This window comes from Cervus canadensis, chromosome 15 (assembly GCF_019320065.1).
Source record: "Cervus canadensis isolate Bull #8, Minnesota chromosome 15, ASM1932006v1, whole genome shotgun sequence".
Lineage (NCBI taxonomy): Eukaryota > Metazoa > Chordata > Mammalia > Artiodactyla > Cervidae > Cervus > Cervus canadensis.
This window is the reverse complement of record NC_057400.1, coordinates 61,177,684-61,198,938: the sequence shown is the minus strand read 5'-3', so window position 1 is coordinate 61,198,938 and position 21,255 is coordinate 61,177,684. Positions and strand designations below refer to the sequence as shown.

At 36.2% G+C, this 21,255-nt stretch overlaps 1 protein-coding gene across 3 annotated transcripts in view; it reads left to right on the top strand.

Annotated features, from left to right (window-relative positions):
• NCKAP1 (NCK associated protein 1) overlaps window positions 1-21,255 on the top strand; it is a 116,290-nt gene that overhangs the window by 20,710 nt on the left and 74,325 nt on the right. For all 3 annotated transcript variants that reach the window (XM_043487470.1, XM_043487468.1, XM_043487469.1), the window contains 5 exons: window positions 16,628-16,720; window positions 16,878-16,934; window positions 17,662-17,804; window positions 17,887-17,977; window positions 20,612-20,749. In XM_043487470.1, coding sequence (XP_043343405.1) covers window positions 16,628-16,720; window positions 16,878-16,934; window positions 17,662-17,804; window positions 17,887-17,977; window positions 20,612-20,749 — 522 coding nt within the window. The remainder of the gene's footprint in view (window positions 1-16,627; window positions 16,721-16,877; window positions 16,935-17,661; window positions 17,805-17,886; window positions 17,978-20,611; window positions 20,750-21,255) is intronic.

The following is a 21,255-nucleotide window of genomic DNA, read 5'->3' as shown; positions in this document are numbered from 1 at the left end:
TTGGTTACCTAAACCTAGAACTTTCAGAAACCCCATCTAACTTTTACAAAATGTTAAACTGGTCATTGAGGGTTTGTCACTTTTAATACTGTCTTTAATGTCTTCTGAATGTATCCTTTCAGATCTGTGAGTCCTGCTCTGACAAGTGAAGTGCTATAATGATCCCATCAAGGCCGTTCATGCTTCCCAGTCTCTCCTGTTATTCCCCTCCTTCCTTTTCTCCAGCCTCCACTAGGGGAAGCAAAACAAAAGTAATCTCTTTCTTTGTGGAACCTCACTCCTCTTTTCCATGCACCCATCTTTCAATCTCTGTTGACTTGGATGTAGTAGGCTAGCAAATAATACTTTGATTGTAGAAGGAATCATCTTACAGTAAAAGTAATGTAACAGTTTTGATGATGTATACTTTTGTAATAAAGTATGTGTGTATCCTCATGGAAACTTAAAAGAAATACTTTATTTTGACTAAAATTCAAGAAATTTTAATACAATGAGAACTAACTTGTGTCTATATATTTTTTTAAAGTGTCATCAACATTCAATTAATATCTCTTCCACATGTAATAGTCTTTATTTCTAGCTTAAATAAGAAAGAAAATTAATAAAAGAGTAAACCCCTCAAAAAAAACAAGTAAGCCTTGCTTTGATATATTTAAAAAGTATTTGAAATAGGTCAAGTGCTGGCAGGGAATTGCATCAGCACTAAAGACCTACCTAAACTGGCTTAATTTTTTTTTTTTTACTTTTAATTTTTACCATGCTAACATGAATATATCATAATTAAATAGTCTAGAAGAATTTAGGATGAAATGTGAGTGTATGTAATCCTATCCCACTCTTTCCTATCCTGCTCATATTTCTCAGGGGGAACCTGTATTTTTAGTATATCTGGAGGCTACCTCCAGAACTATAAGAAATATGCTTATTCTTTTATATATTTATTTGCCAACTTTAGACAGCATCTGTTAATTCTTTGCTACAATATATGATGATTTAGCTCATTGTTTCCTCCCCTCCTCTATCCTCTCCCCTCTTCCTGATGTTTGATGTTCTTTTTGTTGTTAATATTTTTGTTTCCTTGGTTACTTCCTTTTTAAACTTTAAGTAGTGTAGTTCTCTATATTTATAACCTTAACCTTGGTCATTTACTTCGATGTTGTCAGAATTGTTAACGTTTTCCTTTGGTCCTGTAATCATATAGTGTTCTGAGATTAAATTATATGCTGATTCTAAAAGTTAAAATAATTGGCAAAACCTGAATGTTTGATTTGTTTTGCTTCACTCCATTATCACACTTTGGACTTTCTTAGAAGTCCAAATAATATAATATGTTTATATTACATGTATTTATATATATATTTATTATCAAAATGAAATGGATTCTGTCTCCCAGAACTATTTCACAGTTAAATTTGTTCCATAGATAAATATTATGACTTTCTTAAATTAGTTTTCCTTATAGAATATTAAAATGTATCCAGTCTAAAATTCATACCACCTTTCTATAAGCTTTCCTATTTTTCTGGAGCCCACTCTCCTGTAACCCTATGTCTTCTAACTTTCCTCTGGACAATTTTCTTAAGCCTGCTGCATAGCTTTCATCCCAGGATATATTTCTCTTTATTATCCCAAATGTATTGGTTCTCACAAAGCCTTTGACTGTGTAGATCACAACAAACTGGAAAATTCTGAAAGAGATGGGAATACCAGACCACCTTACCTGCCTCCTGAGAAATCTGTATGCAGGTCAAGAAGCAACATTTAGAACCAGACATGGAACAACAGACTGTTTCCAAATTGGGAAAGGAGTACATCAAGGTGCTGTGTATTGTCACCCTGCTTATTTAACTTACATGCGGAGTACATCATGAGAAACGCTGGGCTGGAAGAAGCACAAGCTGGAATCAGGATTGTGGAGAGAAATATCAATAACCTCAGATACGAAGATGATATTACCCGTATAGCAGAAAGTGAAGAAGAATTAAAGAGCCTCTTGATGAAAGTGAAGGAGGAGAGTGAAAAAGCTGGCTTAAAGCTCAACATTCAAAAAACGAAGATCATGGCATCTGGTCCCATCACTTCATGGCAAATAGATGGGGAAACAATGAAAACAGTGAGAGACTTTATTTTTGGGGGGCTCCAGAATCACTGCAGATGGTGACTGCTGCCATGAAATTAAAAGATGCTTGCTCTTTGAAAGAAAAGCTATGACCAACCTAGACAGCATATTAAAATGCAGAGACATTACTTTGCCAACAAAGATACGTCTAGTCAAAGCTATGGTTTTTCCAGTAGTCATGTATGGATGTGAGAGTTGAACTATAAAGAAAGTCTTGGCTGAGCACCAAAGAATTAATGCTTTTGAACTGTGGTGTTGGAGAATACTCTTGAGAGTCCCTTGGACTGCAATGAGATCCAACCAGTCAGTCCTAAAGGCAATCAGTCCTGAATATTTACTGGAAGGACTGATGCTGAAGCTGAAATTCCAAATACTTTGGCCACCTGATATGAAGAACTGACTCTTGAAAAAGACCCTGAATCTGGGAAAGATTGAAGGCGGGAGGAGAAGGGGACAACAGAGGATGAGATGGTTGGATGGCATTACCGACTCGATGGATATGAGTTTGAGCAAGCTCTGGGGAGTTGGTGATGGACAGGGAAGCCTGGTGTGCTGCAGTCCATGGGGTCGCAAAGAGTTGGACACGACTGAAAAACTGAACTGCCTGACTGAACTTTCACACTGAATTTCATAATGTTTGGGAATCCCCTGAAATTGTATACAGAGTTGATGTGTCAATGTATTTTTCAGCTTTTGTCATATTCCCAAGGGTGGTTCTTGTGATCCCATAACACATCTCTTTTAAAATCACCTTATTTTGTGAATCGTATGCCTTGTATGTTCTAATTATACTAAACTACAGTAATAAGGATGCTGTCATTTTTTCGGCAAATAAAATGGCCAGTGAGCCTTGTTTTGGGGTTTCATAACATAGTCCCCAACAAGATGCATTTCTGCCGTTTGCTATTATTTATTCATTTTCTTAAGATTTCCTAAAGTTATATCTTGCCAGTTTTTTAGCCATCTTCCAGATGTTGTTAGCTAATCCCTTTGACTGCAATGATGATTATGATTTCCTTCATAACACCAAAGTATGTTACCAAACCCAGTGGTATTGTTGATCTTTAGTTTTTGTTTTCTTGAGTCATTTCTTTGAGGGGGCTTTTAGCCACTTTTTACCTGGTATCCTTTGAGTACCTTTGACGTGGTATCTGATTATTGTTTTTCATGGCCAGTCCAGTTTTACCTTTTGTCAAATCAAAAATTATTTGCCAAGCTTTAAAATCAAAGATAGCAAAAGGAACTGTAAGGGAATAAATAATAGATTTTGCAAAATATTTGTTTTACTTTCCTCATTCTTAGCACTCATCTTGACTAATACTGTTTTAAATACATACCCTAATGTTCTTTGCCCAGGAATATATAGGATAGTATACTGTGTTAGCTCTCATTGTCCTCATTGGGGAAATATTTTTAAAGCAGTATTTTATTTGGGGAGAGGTATTGTACACTTTGATGACACAAATGGCCATTCTTTCTCTTGCCTCTAGCATTTTGTTATTTTTATTATCTAGAAAGATCTTTCTCTTCCATATTCTTTGACTAGGCTAATTTCTACTTGTCTTTCAGGTCTATCCTTAAATGTCACCATTTGGGAGAAGCTTTTTCTAACCCTTTCCAATTAGGTTACCTACCGCTTGTATGTGTTCCCATAGTCCTATTCATTCATTTGTTTATTTAAAACATTTACTGGGTGCCTTCTATTAGCTGAGTCCTGTTCTGGGAGAGGGAATCCAGCAGCAAATATATCACATCACTGGTCTTAAAGGTTATACTCTGCTGGACAGAGATAGATTAGAATAGGAGCATCACTTGACCTGGGAATGGCCTTAATGAGGAGACAGCGGGGTGGAGATTTAAAGTTAGGAGGATGTGAGGTGAGCTGGGGGAGGAGCCTTCTGTGTTTAGGGAGCAGCAGCACAAGAACCTCAGGTGGGAGCCTACCTGGCTTGTTCAGGGAACAGGAGTAGGCCACAGTCCACCCTGGGGAAGGAGCTGGGAGACAGTGATAGGCGATAAGGACGATGGTTGAAGGGACAGGCAGATCATAAAGGGCCTTCTCGAACAGAGTGAGGACTTTGGTTAGTTACTCTTGAGTTGAGATGTTATTGTCGAAGAGTAATAGAAGAATGAAGTGATATACCTATGGTCACTGTGGTTGCTGGATTGAGAAATAGTCTGCAGAAAAAACAGAGGTAGAAACAGAGAAGCTGATTAGGCAACTTGTAGTCACTGAAAGAGCCGAGTGTGGCATGGCCTAGGGTGGTAAAGGTGGGAAATGTTCAGATTCTGGATGTTTTGAAGACAGAGCCTATACTGTTTGCTGATGCATTGGGTATGGGGTATATAAAACAGTGAGAAATTTAAGACCCTAAAGTTTTTGGATTAGGAAATGTCAAGATTTACTGGGTTGAAGAAATAAGATTACTTAGGGTTCAATTATAGAAGAGATAGTACTCCGTAGCTCAACATTAGATATGTTAAGTTTGAGAGACCTACTAGAAGTCTGAATGGAGGTGTTGAGTAGCCAGCTATTATATATATAAGTCTCGGGCTTAGGCAAGCATTAAGCTGAGAATCAAGTTGAAGAAGCATTATTGGGAGAGAGGAGGAGTCGCATAATCACTGAGGAGAGTTGGGAGAGGGAATTGATGGTGAAAATGGCATAATGTTGCAACTCATTTATGGTTGGTGATAGTGAATTCAGGTTGAGATGGAGTCAGAGCATAGGTATAGGCTTTCTCCTATTGTGGGTTTTACCTGGCAAGTATGACAGAGGCAGAGAGTTACAAGGGAGTAATATAATGATAGGCCATTTGATCTTAAGATGGCTAAAAGGGGAGACTGAGTAGGAGATGGTATGTTTTTAAGAAAAAGTAGTAGAGTGTGTGGATAGGAGCTCCCTCTGAGTTCAAAGAATTGATGAAGGTAGGGTACTAAGTACCCTACCCTGCCTGGGCTTCCCTTGTGGCTCAGCTGGTAAAGCATCTATCTGCCTGCAGTATGGGAGACCTGGGTTCAACCCCTGGGTTGGGAAGATCCCCTGGAGAAGGGAAAGGCTATCCACTCCAGTATTCTGGCCTAGAGAATTCCTTGGGGTCACAAAGAGTCAGACACAACTGAATGACTTTCACTTTCAGGGTATTAAGTGTATATTAGGGTGGTATTAGAAAGTGGGTATTAAAAGATCAAGTATCAAGTGAGAATTATTCTCCCATTGACACCACTTCACCTTAACTCCAAATCTCCCAAGAACATCAGATGTCCAAAAAGGCCAGAAAGAATCCAAGACAGCTTAAGCATCAACTTTATTCCTCTTTACAGACCTTCTGATTGAGGCAGTCTTAATATAGCCTCCCCTCTGTGTCATGTAATCAAGTAACAAAAATAATCCTTGAGTGTAAGGCCCTCCTTTAATTTTCTCTGTCTTGCTCATCATCTTTACTACCCTTTGAAGCTCTGACCTTTCTTATAGTCTTTCTCATAGCATTTTGTGTATGGGTTGTTTTTTCTTTTAAACTTTTTTTATGTTATTACAAGTTGACGAGGGTCTCTGTCTTGAAGGGAAAGTGGGAATTAATCACCACAAATTTTCACCAGCTTTGAACCTTGCACCTGTAAGTTAGTTGTGGTGTAACCAGATTTTAAAACTGTATATATCTGTAAAACCAGATTTAAAAACTGTATATACCTTAAAAAAAAAAAACTGTATATACCTTAAAAAAAATTAAAAAAAAAATAAAAACTGTATATACCTTTAAAAAAGGGAGAGTTACCTGTATACCTACATAAATATTCCTCACTAGATTGTATGTTCATTTAGGACCAGGGTCAGCATTTTATTCATAGTTTATCCCCAGCTCCTCCAACAGTGTCTGACAGTATAACATCAGGTTGGGGTATTAGTTGAATAAATACATAGTATATAATTACAATAACTTGACTCTTATCTATAGGTTACTTTTCTTATGACATGCCTCTCTGACTGGCACTTGAGAACTCAGCAGGAAGCAATACCACTTCTAGGAATCTGCTCAAGAAAAATGAAAGTACTTTACATGTCCACACATGGCTATGTTTATAGCAGCATTCATTGTTCAAAATAGCTTAAAAATGAAAGTAATTCAAATGCCCATCAATTGATGAACAAACTAAACTGGTATATGCATTTAATGTAGCACTATTTAGCAATTAAAAGGAACAGGCTACCAACACATGTTATAGCATGGATGAACTGCAGAAACATTAGGCTAAATGAAAGAAGCTGGTTGTAAAAAGTTTATATATGATTTCATTTTATAGGGTATGTCTGGAAGAAGCAAATTTATTGAGGCAGAAAGCAGATCAGTATTAGGACTGGAGGCGAGAATGGTATTAACTGTAAATGGGCACAAGAGAACTTTTTGGGATAATGTAAATGTTCTAAAACTGGGTAGGGTTGGTGGTTGTACAACTCTTATGAATTTACTACAATTATTTAATTTTCAGTTATTGATGGATGAATTTATGATATGTAAATTATACCTCAGTAAACCTGTAAAAAAAAAAATGAGTTATTTTGAGTAACCAGAAATAGTAGTTTATAAAAAGTGAAATTTATTCAGAAATAAGCTTTTTGGTTCTCCCTATGCCCAAGCTTGTTGAGTTTACTTAGGTAAAATTGTAAAAAATATATTTTTGAAAGCATTGATGTTAAAAGGTACTTTCATCAGGAGCAAATGATAATTGATAGGAAAAGAAATAAAAACTTTAAAAAGTAAAAAGTATGGCTGTCAAGGACTCCTTAATATTTTCATGTTACCTTGCACATGTCAATAGAACATGAGGCCATCTTGACATAAATAGTTCAGTATAATTATCAGTTACAGTTATGACGTCTAATGAGTAAGAAAAGCCTAACTTATTTTTCTATACCCAGGTTATGAAAACAAGCTAATCACATATTTGAAAGACTTTTAAAGAATATTATTAAAATTGAGTGTAAAGGGATTAGCTTCATTTACATTTTCATTCATAATGGAAAATGGTGCCTTTAGATAGGAAAGACTAGAGATCTCTTCAAGAAAATTAGAGATACCAAGGGAACATTTCATGCAAAGATGGGCCCAATAGAGGACAGAAATGGTATGGACCTAACAGAAGCAGAAGAATTAAGAAGAGGTGGCAAGAATATACAGAAGAACTATACAAAAAAGATCTTCACGACCCAGATAATCATGATGTTGTGATCACTCACCTAGAGCCAGACATCCTGGAATGTGAAGTCAAGTGGGCCTTAAGAAGTATCACTACGAACAAAGCTAGTGGAGGTGATGGAGTTCCAGTTGAGCTATTTCAAATCCTAAAAGATGATGCTATGAAAGTGCTGCACTCACTCAATATGTCAGCAAATTTGGAAAACTCAGCAGTGGCCACAGGACTGGAAAAGGTCAGTTTTTATTCCAATCCCTAAGAAAGGCAATGCCAAAGAATACTCAAACTACCGCACAATTGCACTCATCTCACATGCTAGTAGAGTAATACTCAAAATTCTCCAAGCCAGGCTTCAGCAGTACATGAACCGTGAACTTCCAGATGTTCAAGCTGGTTTTAGAAAAGGCAGAAGAACCAGAGATCAAATTGCCAACATCCGCTGGATTATCGAAAAAGCAAGAGAGTTCCAGAAAAACATCTACTTCTGCTTTATTGACTATGCCAAAGCCTTTGACTGTGTGGATTACAATAAACATGGAAAATTCTGAAAGAGATGGGAAAACCAGACCACCTGACCTGCCTCTTGAGAAACCTGTATGCAGGTCAGGAAGCAACAGTCAGAACTGGACATGGAACAACAGACTGGTTCCAAATAGGAAAAGGAGTACATCAAGGCTGTATATTGTCACCCTGCTTATTTAACTTATATGCAGAGTACATCATGAGAAATGCTGGGCTGGAGGAAGCACAAGCTAGAATCAAGATTTTCGGGAGAAATATCAGTAACCTCAGATATGCAGATAACATCACCCTTATGGCAGAAAGTGAAGGAGAACTAAAGAGCCTCTTGATGAAAGTGAAAGAGGAGAGTGAAAAAGTTGGCTTAAAGCTCAACATTCAGAAAACTAAGATCATGGCATCCGGTCCCATCACTTCATGGCAAATAGGTGGGGAAACAGTGGCTGACTTTATTTTTTTTGGCTCCAGAATCACTGGAGATGGTGACTGCAGCCATGAAATTAAAAGACGCTTTCTCCTTGGAAGGAAGGTTATGACCAACCTAGACAGCATATTAAAAAGCAGAGACATTACTTTGTCAACAAATGTCCATCTAGTCATGGCTGTGGTTTTTCCAGTGGTCATGTATGGGTATGAGAGTTGGACTACAAAGAAAGCTGAGCGCCGAAGAATTGATGCTTTTGAACTGTGGTGTTGGAGAAGACTCTTGAGAGTCCCTTGGACTACAAGGAGATCGAACCAGTCCATCCTAAGGGAAATTGTTCCTGGGTGTTCATTGGAAGGACTGATGTTGAAGCTGAAACTCCAGTATTTTGGCCACCTGATGCAAAGAGCTGACTCATTTGAAAAGACCCGGATGTTGCGAAAGGTTGAAGGCAGGAGGAGAAGGGGACAACAGACAATGAGATGGTTGGATGGCATCACCGACTCAGTGGACATGAGTTTGGGTAAACCCTGGGAGTTGGTGATAGACAGGGAGTCCTGGCGTGCTGTGGTTCATGGGGTCGCAAAGAGTCGGGCATGACTGAGCGACTGAACTGAACTGATATGAGGTGAATTGTACTGTCATTTACACAGTGTGATATCTTTTATAAAGATGTTAGACCTGACTGACCACACTATACTGGGGTATATAATTAGTGCTTTTCTAATACTTAAAATTAGTTTCATCAGTTTGAGTTAGTTCAACCAACTTGTGACCAGAAATCTTAGATTTCCAAGATTTTTCCTGGTGCAAGTTATCGTGCTCTGGTAGTAAAAATAAAAACTATTTTAATTTCTTTTATTAAACTTGATATTAATCTTGTTTCTACTACCTAGTGCTATATAACAGAACACCTGAAATCTTAATAGACTTAAAACAACAACAACTTATTTCTTATTCTGAGGTTGGTCAGGCAGTTCCTTTGCAGGTCTCACCAGTCTTAGGTCACAGCTGCATTCACCTGGTGGGTGGCTGAGGCATGGGGCCTGTTGGGATAGCAGCATGTTGAACCTCTCTTTCTGTGGGATACAATATCTCAAGCTTCCTCATACATGACACTTCAGGACAGTGTTCTAAAAAAGAACAAAATACGAAGCTGTAAGGCTGTGTATGTTATAAGAGTATCACTTTCCTTGTTTTCCATTTGTCGAAGCAAGTCTCAAGGCTCCCTGAGACGGTAGGGGTGGAAAAATAGATTCATGATGAGAGGAACTGTAAAGTTCTATTGCAAAGAGGCATGGATACAACCTTTAATTTTTTTGGTCTTTCTGTTCTTTAAAAAACAAAACTCTGCTTTTCATAATTGAACAGATGCCAATATAAACTTGAAAAACGTTGCTTTACTGTATAAAATGAACAGGTTGAATTAGAGTTCTTAGAAGTTCAGTCTGTGAGATTGATGAAACTACAATTAAATAGAAGTATTTTCTGGGAAGAAAATAGCATTAGCTTTACTTATTCCTATACTCCTTTTGTCATTGTATGGCAACTTGAATTTTGAAGTGTATTGAAGAGGTATGTTGAACTTTGAAATTTGATTATCTATATTAACATATTACCCTTTCCTAGCCTGTTTCTATATCTGGAAAATGATAAGAATGTGCCTTGATTGGGAAGATGACAAAAATTCTGCAGATAGATCAGGGTGATGGATGCACAATAATGCAAATGTATTTGTAAGTGTGAACTGCACACTTATAAAATATGAGCTTAGTGATATACTTTTTGCTGTGTTTTACCATAATTTAAAAAATGAACCTTGAAAAGCAGTTATGAAGGTTAAGTTTAGGAACAAATATTAAACACTCAATCATGCATTTTTACTAGGTGTTAGGAAAACTTTCCCTAGAATTTACTTACTACCTTTTGCTCAGAAAAATGCATTTCTGAAATAGTGTATGCCAGTAGAATTATTTGTATATGATAAAAGGAAGGTTTGATAAGGTCCCACAAACCTTTTTAAGAAATGACTGATCTTGGTGTTAATTTGGATTTTCATGTACTCTCAGGAGATTTGTTTATATTTGATATGAGTGTGTAATTCTCTTTAGATGTTTCTCATTTTTTATCCTGTAAGGACATAATGAAGTATTTTACCCAACAGATTTATTCAGGGGATTAAATCACCACTCTGTATTAGAATACATGAACTCATTTGAGACGTGAATTGATACCTGATATTGCATGCATTTATAATTAGCAGTACAGTGTAAAAATTGATTTCATGACTTTTCTGTTGAGAAACTTGATCATTTATTTATTTAAAAGATATCTGCTATGTTCTAGTATTCTAGACCTTGGAGATAACAGCATGAAATAAAACAAACCTTGCCTCTGTGGAATTTCAATTCAAGTTGAGAATGTGAGAGAACAAACAACTAAAGTGAATAAATAGGTACTTTTATTTGGAGATAAGTAGTAGGAAGAAATAGAAAGCAGGATAAGGAATTAAGAGAGTAACATGGGTGAGAAGATCATCTTAGATAAGTGCTCAACAATGGCTTCTCTGAAGTGAAAGATTGAGCTATGGGAACAAGTGATGAAGAGCATTCCAGACATGGTAAAGAGCAAGTGCAAAGGCTGTGGGGTGGGGCCAGTCTGGGTGAATCTATTTGATGAGCAACAGCATGCAGACCAGTATGACAGCTACGGAATGAAGGCGGAGGAGTATGAGGGGAGATGAAGCTGTGGAGACAGGCAGGGGTCCTCTTTAGATTTTATTGAGACATTGACAAGGACTTTGTATTTTAAGTGTAATGAAAAACTATTAGAATTTTTTTAAAGCCCTTTATTTTGAAATAATATTAGACTTGAATGAAAATAATATAATGAGTTCACATTATACTCTTTACCCATTGTTAATGCCTTGTATTGCTGTTGATCAGCTGCTATGTCATGTCCAGCTCTTTGCGATCCCATGGACCCCATTCGTTGCTCAGACTAATGTCCATTGAGTCGGTGATGCCATCCAAACATCTCATCCTCTGTCACCCCCTTCTCCTTCACTGGAATCATCTCTTCAGGGTAGTGTGTTACCTTGAATTGTCCACTCTCCTTCTGCCATGTGGAGAAGACTGAAGAGGCAAGAGCAGAATGCAGAGACCAGTTAGGAGGCTGCTCTGCTTACAGAGTGGTTGCAGGACAATGCCTTAGAAGAGGAATTGTCTTTTAAGCAAATAGTCTCTCTGCACTCTTATTTTTAAAAACCTGGTTTAGAATTTCTACTAAGAAATTGAACAAAGCCATCCCTAAACCAAACTTCTGTACTTGGTTGTTTTTTTAAGAGGAACAAAATACTAATATATTTTAGGTCAAGAAAAGTTACTTAACTATGCATAAGCAGTTTTGATGATGAAAGAATAATTGACATAGGTGAATAAAGGACTTCTGTCACTTTCCTATATATTGAAAGTCTGTGAGTTAGCTCTCTTTGTCATTGGTTCCTTATCGTAATTTGCTAGTATCTTTTCTCTGAAAGAATGAAAGCTAGTAAATACTAAATTTCAATCAGTTAAAAAAAAATTATTTATTTATGGTTGCACTGGGTCTTCGTTGCGGGGCACAGGCTTCTTATTTCAGGGCTTCTCTCGTTGCAGAGCACAGGCTCTAGGCACGTGGGCTTTTGTTGGTCTGTGGCATGTGGAATCTTTGCAGACCAGGGATCTACTTGCATTGGCTGGTAGATTCTGCACCACCAGGGAAGTCTGTCAGTCAGTTTTTAAGATACTTATATTTTGTGTGGAAAATGCTTTTTCATTGTACAGAGATTAATTACCAGTATTTTTCACTGAAGAGATATGATCTTATTTTGTGATCTGCATGGCTTATCCTTTTATTTTGTTTCTACTTTGAATTTTAAGAATAATGGTCCACAGTTAGAAACTTTAATGAAAGCACTGTACAGATATTTTGCTAATATATTTAACCCATGTATCCATGATATGCTTTTAAAGTGTTAGCAAATAGAATCTTACCTTCTCAAAATTATACTTTTCTAGTGTTCTGTTCTGTAACATCTAATGGTCTATTACTGATTATATTCTTAAACCATTTCCTACTTTTTATTTACTATGAAATGATGAGATGGGAGGTAGAGGACTTGTTCTGGATGTTGAACCTAAAAGTTAAACACCTTTTGGTAGTGTCTGTTCTCCTTCACTTTAAAAACGAAAATGGAATATTTTTGCAGTTGAAGCCCAAGAGTTGTAGACACTTTTATTTTTGTTGTTACAGTTGAACTTTCACGCAGAACTTTATGGAATTTATTTATTTATTTTCGTTAAATAGCGAACATAATTGTAACTTTTTATGGAGATGTTGAGCGGATCATGTGAAATACTTGCACAGTTTTTGGAACACTACCTGGGAGAGACAGCATGCTCAGTTAATATCAGCTCTTACTAGGGTCTGTGAGTAGTGTTGAGATTATTTTAAATAGCTTTATTTTTTGCTCATTTTGAAGAAGTGGTCTGTGTGTGTCTTCTGTTACTCACTTAATAATTAATGCACAGCTTCTGGCTGCCCTGTACATTGTCTTGGCTAAACTGCCCACATCAGCTCCCATTTTAATCTTGAAGATATTAGATAGCGAGAAGGTAAGTTATTTAGCCAGGATTCCACAATAAGAGGTGGGCTGGCTAGGGTTAACTTACTAAAATGTTATCTGACACTGACATGTAAAGGTCTTTTTCTTTTTAATTTTAAATTTATTTTTTTAATTGAAGGATAATTGCTTTACAGAATTGTGTTGGTCTCTGCCAAACAGCAGCACAAGTCAGCCATGGGTATACATATGTCCCCTCTCTCTTGAACCTCACTTCTGCCTCCCTCTCCATCCCACCCTTCTCAGTTGATACAGAGGCCTGCTTTGAGTTCCCTGAGTTATGCAGCAAATAAAGGTCTTTTCAGTTTGTCCTAATCACTCACTTGATAGATGTTTATATTAGATATTTTTGTGCAGAGCTGCATGATACGGATCGTGGCGTTTGGTCCACTGCCTCGCAGTGTGGGAGGACTGTGATGCAAGGTAGAAAGGGATAATTATTAGAGACTGTGCACATTTAGAAGAGGGAGGTGCACTGAGGGAAGCAGTTCAGTCAGGGGTGGTTTCTTGAAAATGGGGTTAACATTTAAATTGAGTAGTTTAGGAGTAGTGAGATTTGGACATGTGTAAGTAGTGAAATTTGGACATATCCATAGAGGAAACAGTAGAGAAAATGTGAGACGTTTATATAAAATAGTGGATAGTTTGTTTTAGCTACTTAGTATAGTCTGTGAATGGATGTAGGGGAAATTTAGATTGGAAGGTATATTTAGACAAAGTATGTAGAGCCTTAAAAACTTGAATAACTATTTTAAATTCATATATAATTAGTTCAGTAAGTTTGTTTTAACCAGTGTAGAGGCTTTGTTGATGTTGTTCAGTCGCTAAGTCATATCCAACTCTTTGCGACCCCATCGACTGCAGCATGCCAGGCTTCCTTGTCCTTCAAAATCTCTCAGAGTTTGCTCAGACTCATGTCCATTGAATCAGTGATGCCATCTAGCCATCTCATCCTCTGTTGCCCCCTTCTCCTCCTTCCCTCAATCTTTCCCAGCATCAGGGTCTTTTCCAATGAGTTGGCTCATCGCATCAGATGGCCAAAGTATTGGAGTTTCAGCTTCAATGTCAGACCTTCCGATGAATATTCAGGGCTGATTTCCTTTAGGATTGACTGGTTTGATCTCCTTGCAAACCAGTCCTTGGTCCAGTCCAAGGACTCTCAAGAGTCTTCTCCAGCACCACAATTCAAAAGCATCAATTCTTCTGCACTCAGCCTTTGTTAACGGTCCACCTCTCATGTCCGTACAGACATTGGCCTGGACCATAGCTTTGACTATACGGACCTTTGTCAGCAACATGATGTCTTTGCTTTTTAATACTCTGCCTAAGTTTGTCATAGCTTTCCTTCCGAGAAGCAAGCGTCTTTTAATTTCATGGCTGCAGTCACCATTTGCAGTGATTTTGGAGCCCAAGAAGAGAAATTCTGTCACTGTTTCTACTTTTTCCCCTTATATTTGCCATGAAGTGATGGGACCGGATGCCATGATCTTCATTTTCTGAATGTTGAACTTTAAGCCAGCTTTTTCACTCTCCTCTTTCTCCCTCATCAAGAGGCTCTTTAGTTCTTCTCTTTCTGCTATTAGAGTAAGTATCATCTGCATATCTGAGGTTGTTGGTATTTCCCCCATCATCTTGATTCCAGCTTGTGATTCATCCAGCATGGCATTTTGCATGATGTACTCTGCATGTAAGTTAAATAAGCAGGGTGACAATATACAGTAGAGGCTAGTTATATACAATTTGGGGGAAATAAATTGGAATGAGAAATTGAGACCATGATGAGATTTTACTGTTAAAAAGGAAGATGGGGGTGGGGGTGAAATTCCCCCCACCTCCATGTGAAATGGTAAGAAGAACACTTTATTGGGAGTATGGATATGAAATTTTAATCCTGGCCCATTCATGTTAACTGGGTGTATAACTTTGGGGAAGACTCTTTTGAGTTCTGTGGGCATTAGCTTCTTAATATGCAAAATGAGAATTTGTATAAAAGGTCATTAGGGCCCATAATAAGATGGTGATCTGTTATTTTTTTGTTCAAACTAGACACTGAAATTGAAAGGAGGCACTATAAATATAAACCCAGTAGCAACCAAGTTATATTTTTGCTTTTTATCCTATTATTAGTTTACTTTCACCTGTTACATTTCAAAATTAAAATTTAAAGTACTGAAAAGCAGGGGAAAGGATTAAGATATCAATTATAAATGTTAAATGTTGTTGAACAAGGTAAAGGTAGTATCATCTGAGGGAATAGAATCATTTTAAAATAAGTATCTGCCTGATGTTGTGAGTGGTAATGATTAGAAGTGTGCGTATAAATATAGAATTGTTTTGAAACAGATATATTGCTCAAAATAAAGTCAACTAGTAATGCAGATAAAGCTAGAACAGCTACACACATCACTGTAAGTATATACCTCAGTTTGCCTGGTTTTAAGGGGAAGTAGAGTATAATGAAGTATTGTTTATACTTTTTAAAAAATGTCCTCAGGGACTGCAGTATTTAGGGTACTATATAGTAGTTGGGTCTACCAGAATGCTGTGCTTGCTACTGTAAATTCTTTTAATAGGTATGTTTTTAATCCTCTGATGTTATGCTTACTGTTAAGAATTTTCTGACTTAGCATAATGTGTAAGAGGCACCTCTTCCCCCAACTCTCCTGTTTTAGGTGTCAGTATGAACTGCAGGAGGGTCTTAAAACTGGATGGCCTTTGATAGCAAGTTTGATATTTTGAACCATTTTCTCATATTTTCTAGTTTTCTCATGTCCTAGGTAAATTACATTTAACATGCATGCAGATCACCTAGGTATGTTGTTAAATGGCAGTTTCTGATTTGGGGTGAGCCTGAGATCCTGCTCTTGTAACAAGTTTCTAAATGATGTGGGCATTTCTTTTCTGTAGGCTACATTCAGAATATCAGATAGTTCTAGATGGTTTTGTTGAAGTTTGGCAGACTTGTGGTTTACTGCCTACATTTCTGATATGGCTGGGTTCTGTCAGAAATTATATTAATAGTTTTAAAAGAAAACTTAGGACTTCTGTAAATTTAATAATACAGTTGATTGAAATAATGTTTGTCTTTTATATTCACATTTCCCTCTTCATATGTTTATGCATCTTAACTCTAGTTTTGCTTCTTTCTCATTTCTTTTTTGTTGTTGTGATTTTTGCTTTTCTTTAATGTATTGTGTTTTGTGGATCTGGTCAGGGAACCGTTACTGTATTTTATGTTTGTATCTACATTTTATTTTGCATGCGTAACGTGGCTTTGCCTGGATGTTCTTTTTGGTAAGTTCCAAATTTATAAAGCATATTGTTTTTTGTAGTGTAAGTTACAATGTTTTTCACCTTCTTTTCTCCCACTTTTAGTAATGTGATCATGCTCATGAGTTGCTTTTAATTTTCTTTTTAAAGAGTTCTTTGATAGTTATTTTTTTCCTAACACTTTCCAGTTTTCCTTAATAGTAGTGCAGTTTGGTACTAATCTGCTTTGATTCGTTTTATAGCCTCACACTGTCAGTTGCTGGTCACTGTTAGAAGTTGCTGTTTCAAGTATTTTGGTTTTTTAAAAGAGCCTTAATCATCTAGAAATATTGTTCTAAAAGCTTGTGTTTTCATATAGCAATCATAAAAGAAGATAGTTTGTATTAAACCTAATAATTTTGTTCATGGTAAACAGTGCATTCTAATTTTGTTTTCACAGCAACAGCTTGCACAACTGCAGAAAGAAAAATCAGAGATTCTGAAAAATCTGGCGTTATATTACTTCACATTTGTAGATGTTATGGAATTTAAGGTATGTATTTTAATACATACAGTTTAACATTTCACAGATAAATTGATATTTGTTAATTGTATAAATTGTTCTATCACTTGTGGGTAATAAAGTATGTGTTTTCTGAATTTAGTAGTAGTCATATAAGTAAAAGATTAAAATAAACTTTTATTTTCAGGACCATGTTTGTGAATTGCTGAATACTATTGATGTTTGCCAAGTCTTCTTTGACATTGTACGTATAATTTTCAGAAAAATTTCTAATTCTTCTCTCTGTTTCTAGTAGTAGAACTAAGGGGATCAAATGCTTTTCTTTAGAGAGAATTTATATGATTAGTATATAAAATTTCAGCACTGAATTTGACTTTATTTTTTAAGGTAAAGAGTTATACTGTATCTCTGTTTTTACTTATTTGATTGTCATTGAATATAAATCTTGTACATATTGGGAAATAGTTATTAATTTTAGTATTTTATCTTAATAGGCTCAATTTTAAAAGGTTACACAAATAATTTTTTCTCTATAAAAGGCGTACTTGATAAAATCTTTCTTAATAAGACAGTTTCTAGATATAAGAAATCAGTGAAAAACATCTCCGCTGACTTAATGGTGAACCTATTCATTAATTTAATACTCCTTTTTTCTTGCTTAGTGAGAATTGCTTCCATGCTTATTATTATTGTGGTTTTGGCTATTCTTTTAAATTGTTAGCAGTTTGAATAGGGTGATCACAAACTCTTTTTCATCTGTAAAATTGTGTTACAAACACAAAACTATTATCTGTAACTCCCAAATTTCAGACATGTTTTTGGTGAAAGGGATTAGTTAGAATTTCAGAAATGGGGATATAATAAATAACTACAGAAAATTATTAGCTTACAGTAGCTGCCATGAAGATGCTTTTGTGTGTGCTTAAAAGTTTGTGAAATAAAAAGTTGAACTTAATGTTTTTTTTCCTTAGACTGTAAACTTTGATTTAACAAAGAACTACTTAGATTTGATCATAACATATACAACGCTAATGATACTGCTGTCTCGAATTGAAGAAAGGAAGGCAATCATTGGATTATACAACTATGCTCATGAGATGACCCACGGAGCAAGGTATACCTGCATTAAAGAAATGTGTGTGAAATTCTTAGTTTGATGGCTTACAATTCAGTGATGTTTATGTGTCTGTTCTAAGTGACCGAGAATACCCACGCCTTGGTCAGATGATTGTGGATTATGAAAACCCTTTAAAGAAAATGATGGAAGAATTTGTGCCCCATAGCAAGGTAAGAGCTGGTTTTTAGGGGTGTTTCAATAGGCATATGAGGGCTTGAGGGTGGATAGAGTGATAAACTGCTTCTAAGAAAGAAAATCTTAATGAGATATGATTTATAGTTATGTATGGTTTTATCTAATTGTGAACCAGAGAAATGATTAATTATATCCAGAATCATGAATAGAAACTCTGGAATATATTGATATATTGTAGTTTTTAGGTTCTCTATAGGAAATAGAGTTAGTGAAGTTTAGTATTTGAGAATGTCTACTAGATTCATATCAGACTGCTTTGTTCTAATCCCAACTCTGACAGTTACTGTGTATTATCGGGCAGGTTACTCAACCAGCTTCACTGTATCTCAGTTTTCTTATCTGTAAAAATGCAGTAATAGTAATCCTACTCTATTTGGCTATTATGAGTATTAAATGAGTTATTTTGTGAAAGGTGTTTCCACACATAGTATTTGATAAATCTTAATTATGTTATTAGAATATAACCTTGTAATGAGAAAAAGTTGCAGGAGTTTGTGATAATTTTAAACGTCTGTCCTTTATGATATATTAAAAAATAGTTCTTAATGAAATAATTTGGGTTTAGAGTCTTGCCATTATGGCTTCTCTGAGGGAGGGCTAGTTCCTTAGCATGTCAAGGAAGTTTATTGGTATCCTCGTAAAGATAAGGAAATTGAGGACTGGAAGTGATATGATGAAGTAAGCCATTTGGCAGCAGTTGTGGCAAAACAAGGTCTAGGATTAGAATCTTGGTCCATTGTTCCCTTTGAATGATGGGAATTAGGTTTTTAATAATACAGTGTTTTATATGAATCTGTGCTTTATTTTTTTGACATGCAGTTAGCAATAAGAATTGTCCTTCATTTTCTTACTCCCATGAAAATTCTAAAGATGCATTTCCAGTTTAACTTCTCTGCATAGCTGTATTATACCCACAAATTTATGTAGGTTTAATGTCTTAGAGTTAGTTGTACCATTAGCTTGAAACAGTCTATTGAAAGAGTCTAGTAGATGATACCAATTTTGAAGTAAAAGTCAGCATTGTAGATGGAAGTGTCAGGGTTTCTCAGTGCTAAGCAGATCATCACCTGTCTCTTTGATTTTATTAGTGCTTTTTCCTCAGCTGCTCATCTCTTGTTTTTTCTCTGGATCTGTTTCTAACTTTTTGCCAATCAGATATGGCTTTGCTTTTAGTTAGCCACTTCAGATTTGGCTCTTTTCCCAGTTAAATGATAAACATTTATTTTAAAGGCTATTATATCTTTATTTAGGACTTCCCTGGTGGCTCAGATGGTAAAGAATTTGCATGCAATGCAGAAGACCCAGGTTTGATCCCTGGATCTAGAAGATCTCTTGGAGAAGGGAGTGGATACCCCCTCCAGTATTCTTGCTGAGAGAATTCCATGGACCGAGGAGCCTGGTGGGCTACAGTCCACAGGATCACAAAGCGTCAGGCACAACTGAGCAACTAACACTTTCACTTTCACCTCTTACATTTAAGTTCTCCATAGCCATTAGCACATACTAGACTGTTAATAATTACTTGAGGAGAATTGTCTATTTGGATTAGACCAGTTTTTTCCTAATCTTGATTTTTCTGTTACTCTATGATATCTCAAAGCTTTGATGTTAATAGAAAGTCGCTCAGTTGTGTCTGACTCTTTGTGACCCCATGGACTGTAGCCTGCCAGACTCCTCGGTCCATGGAATTCTCCAGGCCAGAATACTGGAGTGAGTAGCCTATCCCTTCTCCAGAGGATCTTCCCAACCCAGGAATTGAATCCAGGTCTCCTGCATTGCAGGCAGATTCTTTACGAACTGAGCTACCAGGGAAGCCCAATAGAAAGACCATCATGTATTTAGTAGGATTTGTTCAAATTAATGTAAAAAAATATTCAAAATCACTTAGTGCAGTGATGAAAACAATTCCTAGGTTTTACTCCCAGAGGTTCTGGCTCAGGCAGAGCCCTGGATTTTCTTTTTCTGAACAAACTCTCCTGGCAATTTATGCATAGCCAGATTAAAGGCCCACTCTGTACAGAATTTTTAGGAAGCAGGAGTGAATAGCAAAAGAGAAGCAAGCAAGAAACAAATGAGATGAAAAATACCTTGATGATAACTTTATCATTAATAGACTAAATGGCAAATAGAAATAATTTATTAAGATAAAGTACAGTGGATCATTTTTAGAAGGCATTCTTTGAAGAAATATGAAACATGTTGAACTCTGTTAACACTTAGTCATATAACCTTAAGTACTACTTTTTCTTTCAGTGAGCACTATTAGAGTAGAAAGTGATACACAGAAGGATGATGCTAGACTCTGTACCCTTTTTAAAATAAAGATCACATGATTGCCATACATTTTCACCTTTAAGAAAGGAACATGATTTCCTGAGCTAAGCTTTAGCTGAGGAATGCAGAATCTATGTAACTTTCATGAGATTAAAAATAAAAAAAATCTAAAGCATAACTGGGACCCACCTCAAGTGTCATATGGAGCATACTTGTAATTAGGCTTTTGTTTTATGATGGTACAGTTAGAAACACACAGCACTTACAGCTGGAAATTAAATGGAAAGTAAAAAAAACCCTCATTCTTCAACTTTCTTTTTTTCTGTTTTAATTAGTCTCTTTCAGACGCACTCATTTCCCTTCAGATGGTGTATCCTCGAAGGAACCTTTCAGCTGACCAGTGGAGAAATGCCCAGTTGTTGAGTCTCATCAGTGCCCCCAGCACAATGCTTAATCCCGCACAATCCGACACTGTATGGTTCTGTACTTTCTTTTTTGAATGAAAAGAGTAAAATTGATTTACAAAAAAAAATCAATTAAGCAGTGCTGTTGCACTTTTTCGTCTAATTAGTATTAGCCTGTCAGTGAAGTTTATTGTAAAATGCTCATTATTTACGTTGTACTATTCACATTTTTCACTTTTACTTTTTTTTTTTCCCATTCACATTTTTTAAATTTCTAAATGCTGATGCTGAGTACAACTAGTAGTATGAGTTCTTTTAAGGCTTAAAAATTTGCTTTGCTTTCTTATGGTAGAAAATTTGGAAGATTCAGAAAATTAGAAGAAGAAAAAAATCACCCCAAGTCTTCCAGACTTACTGGAGAAAACCACTATTGTATTCTGTATTTCTTTTCAGTCTTTTTTCTGTATATATAAACATAGATGTTATGCATATGGAGAATAAACACACATAATTACTGACTTGGGTGAAATAGCATCCAGATACATAATTTTTTTTTTAATAAAATTTTATCCTTT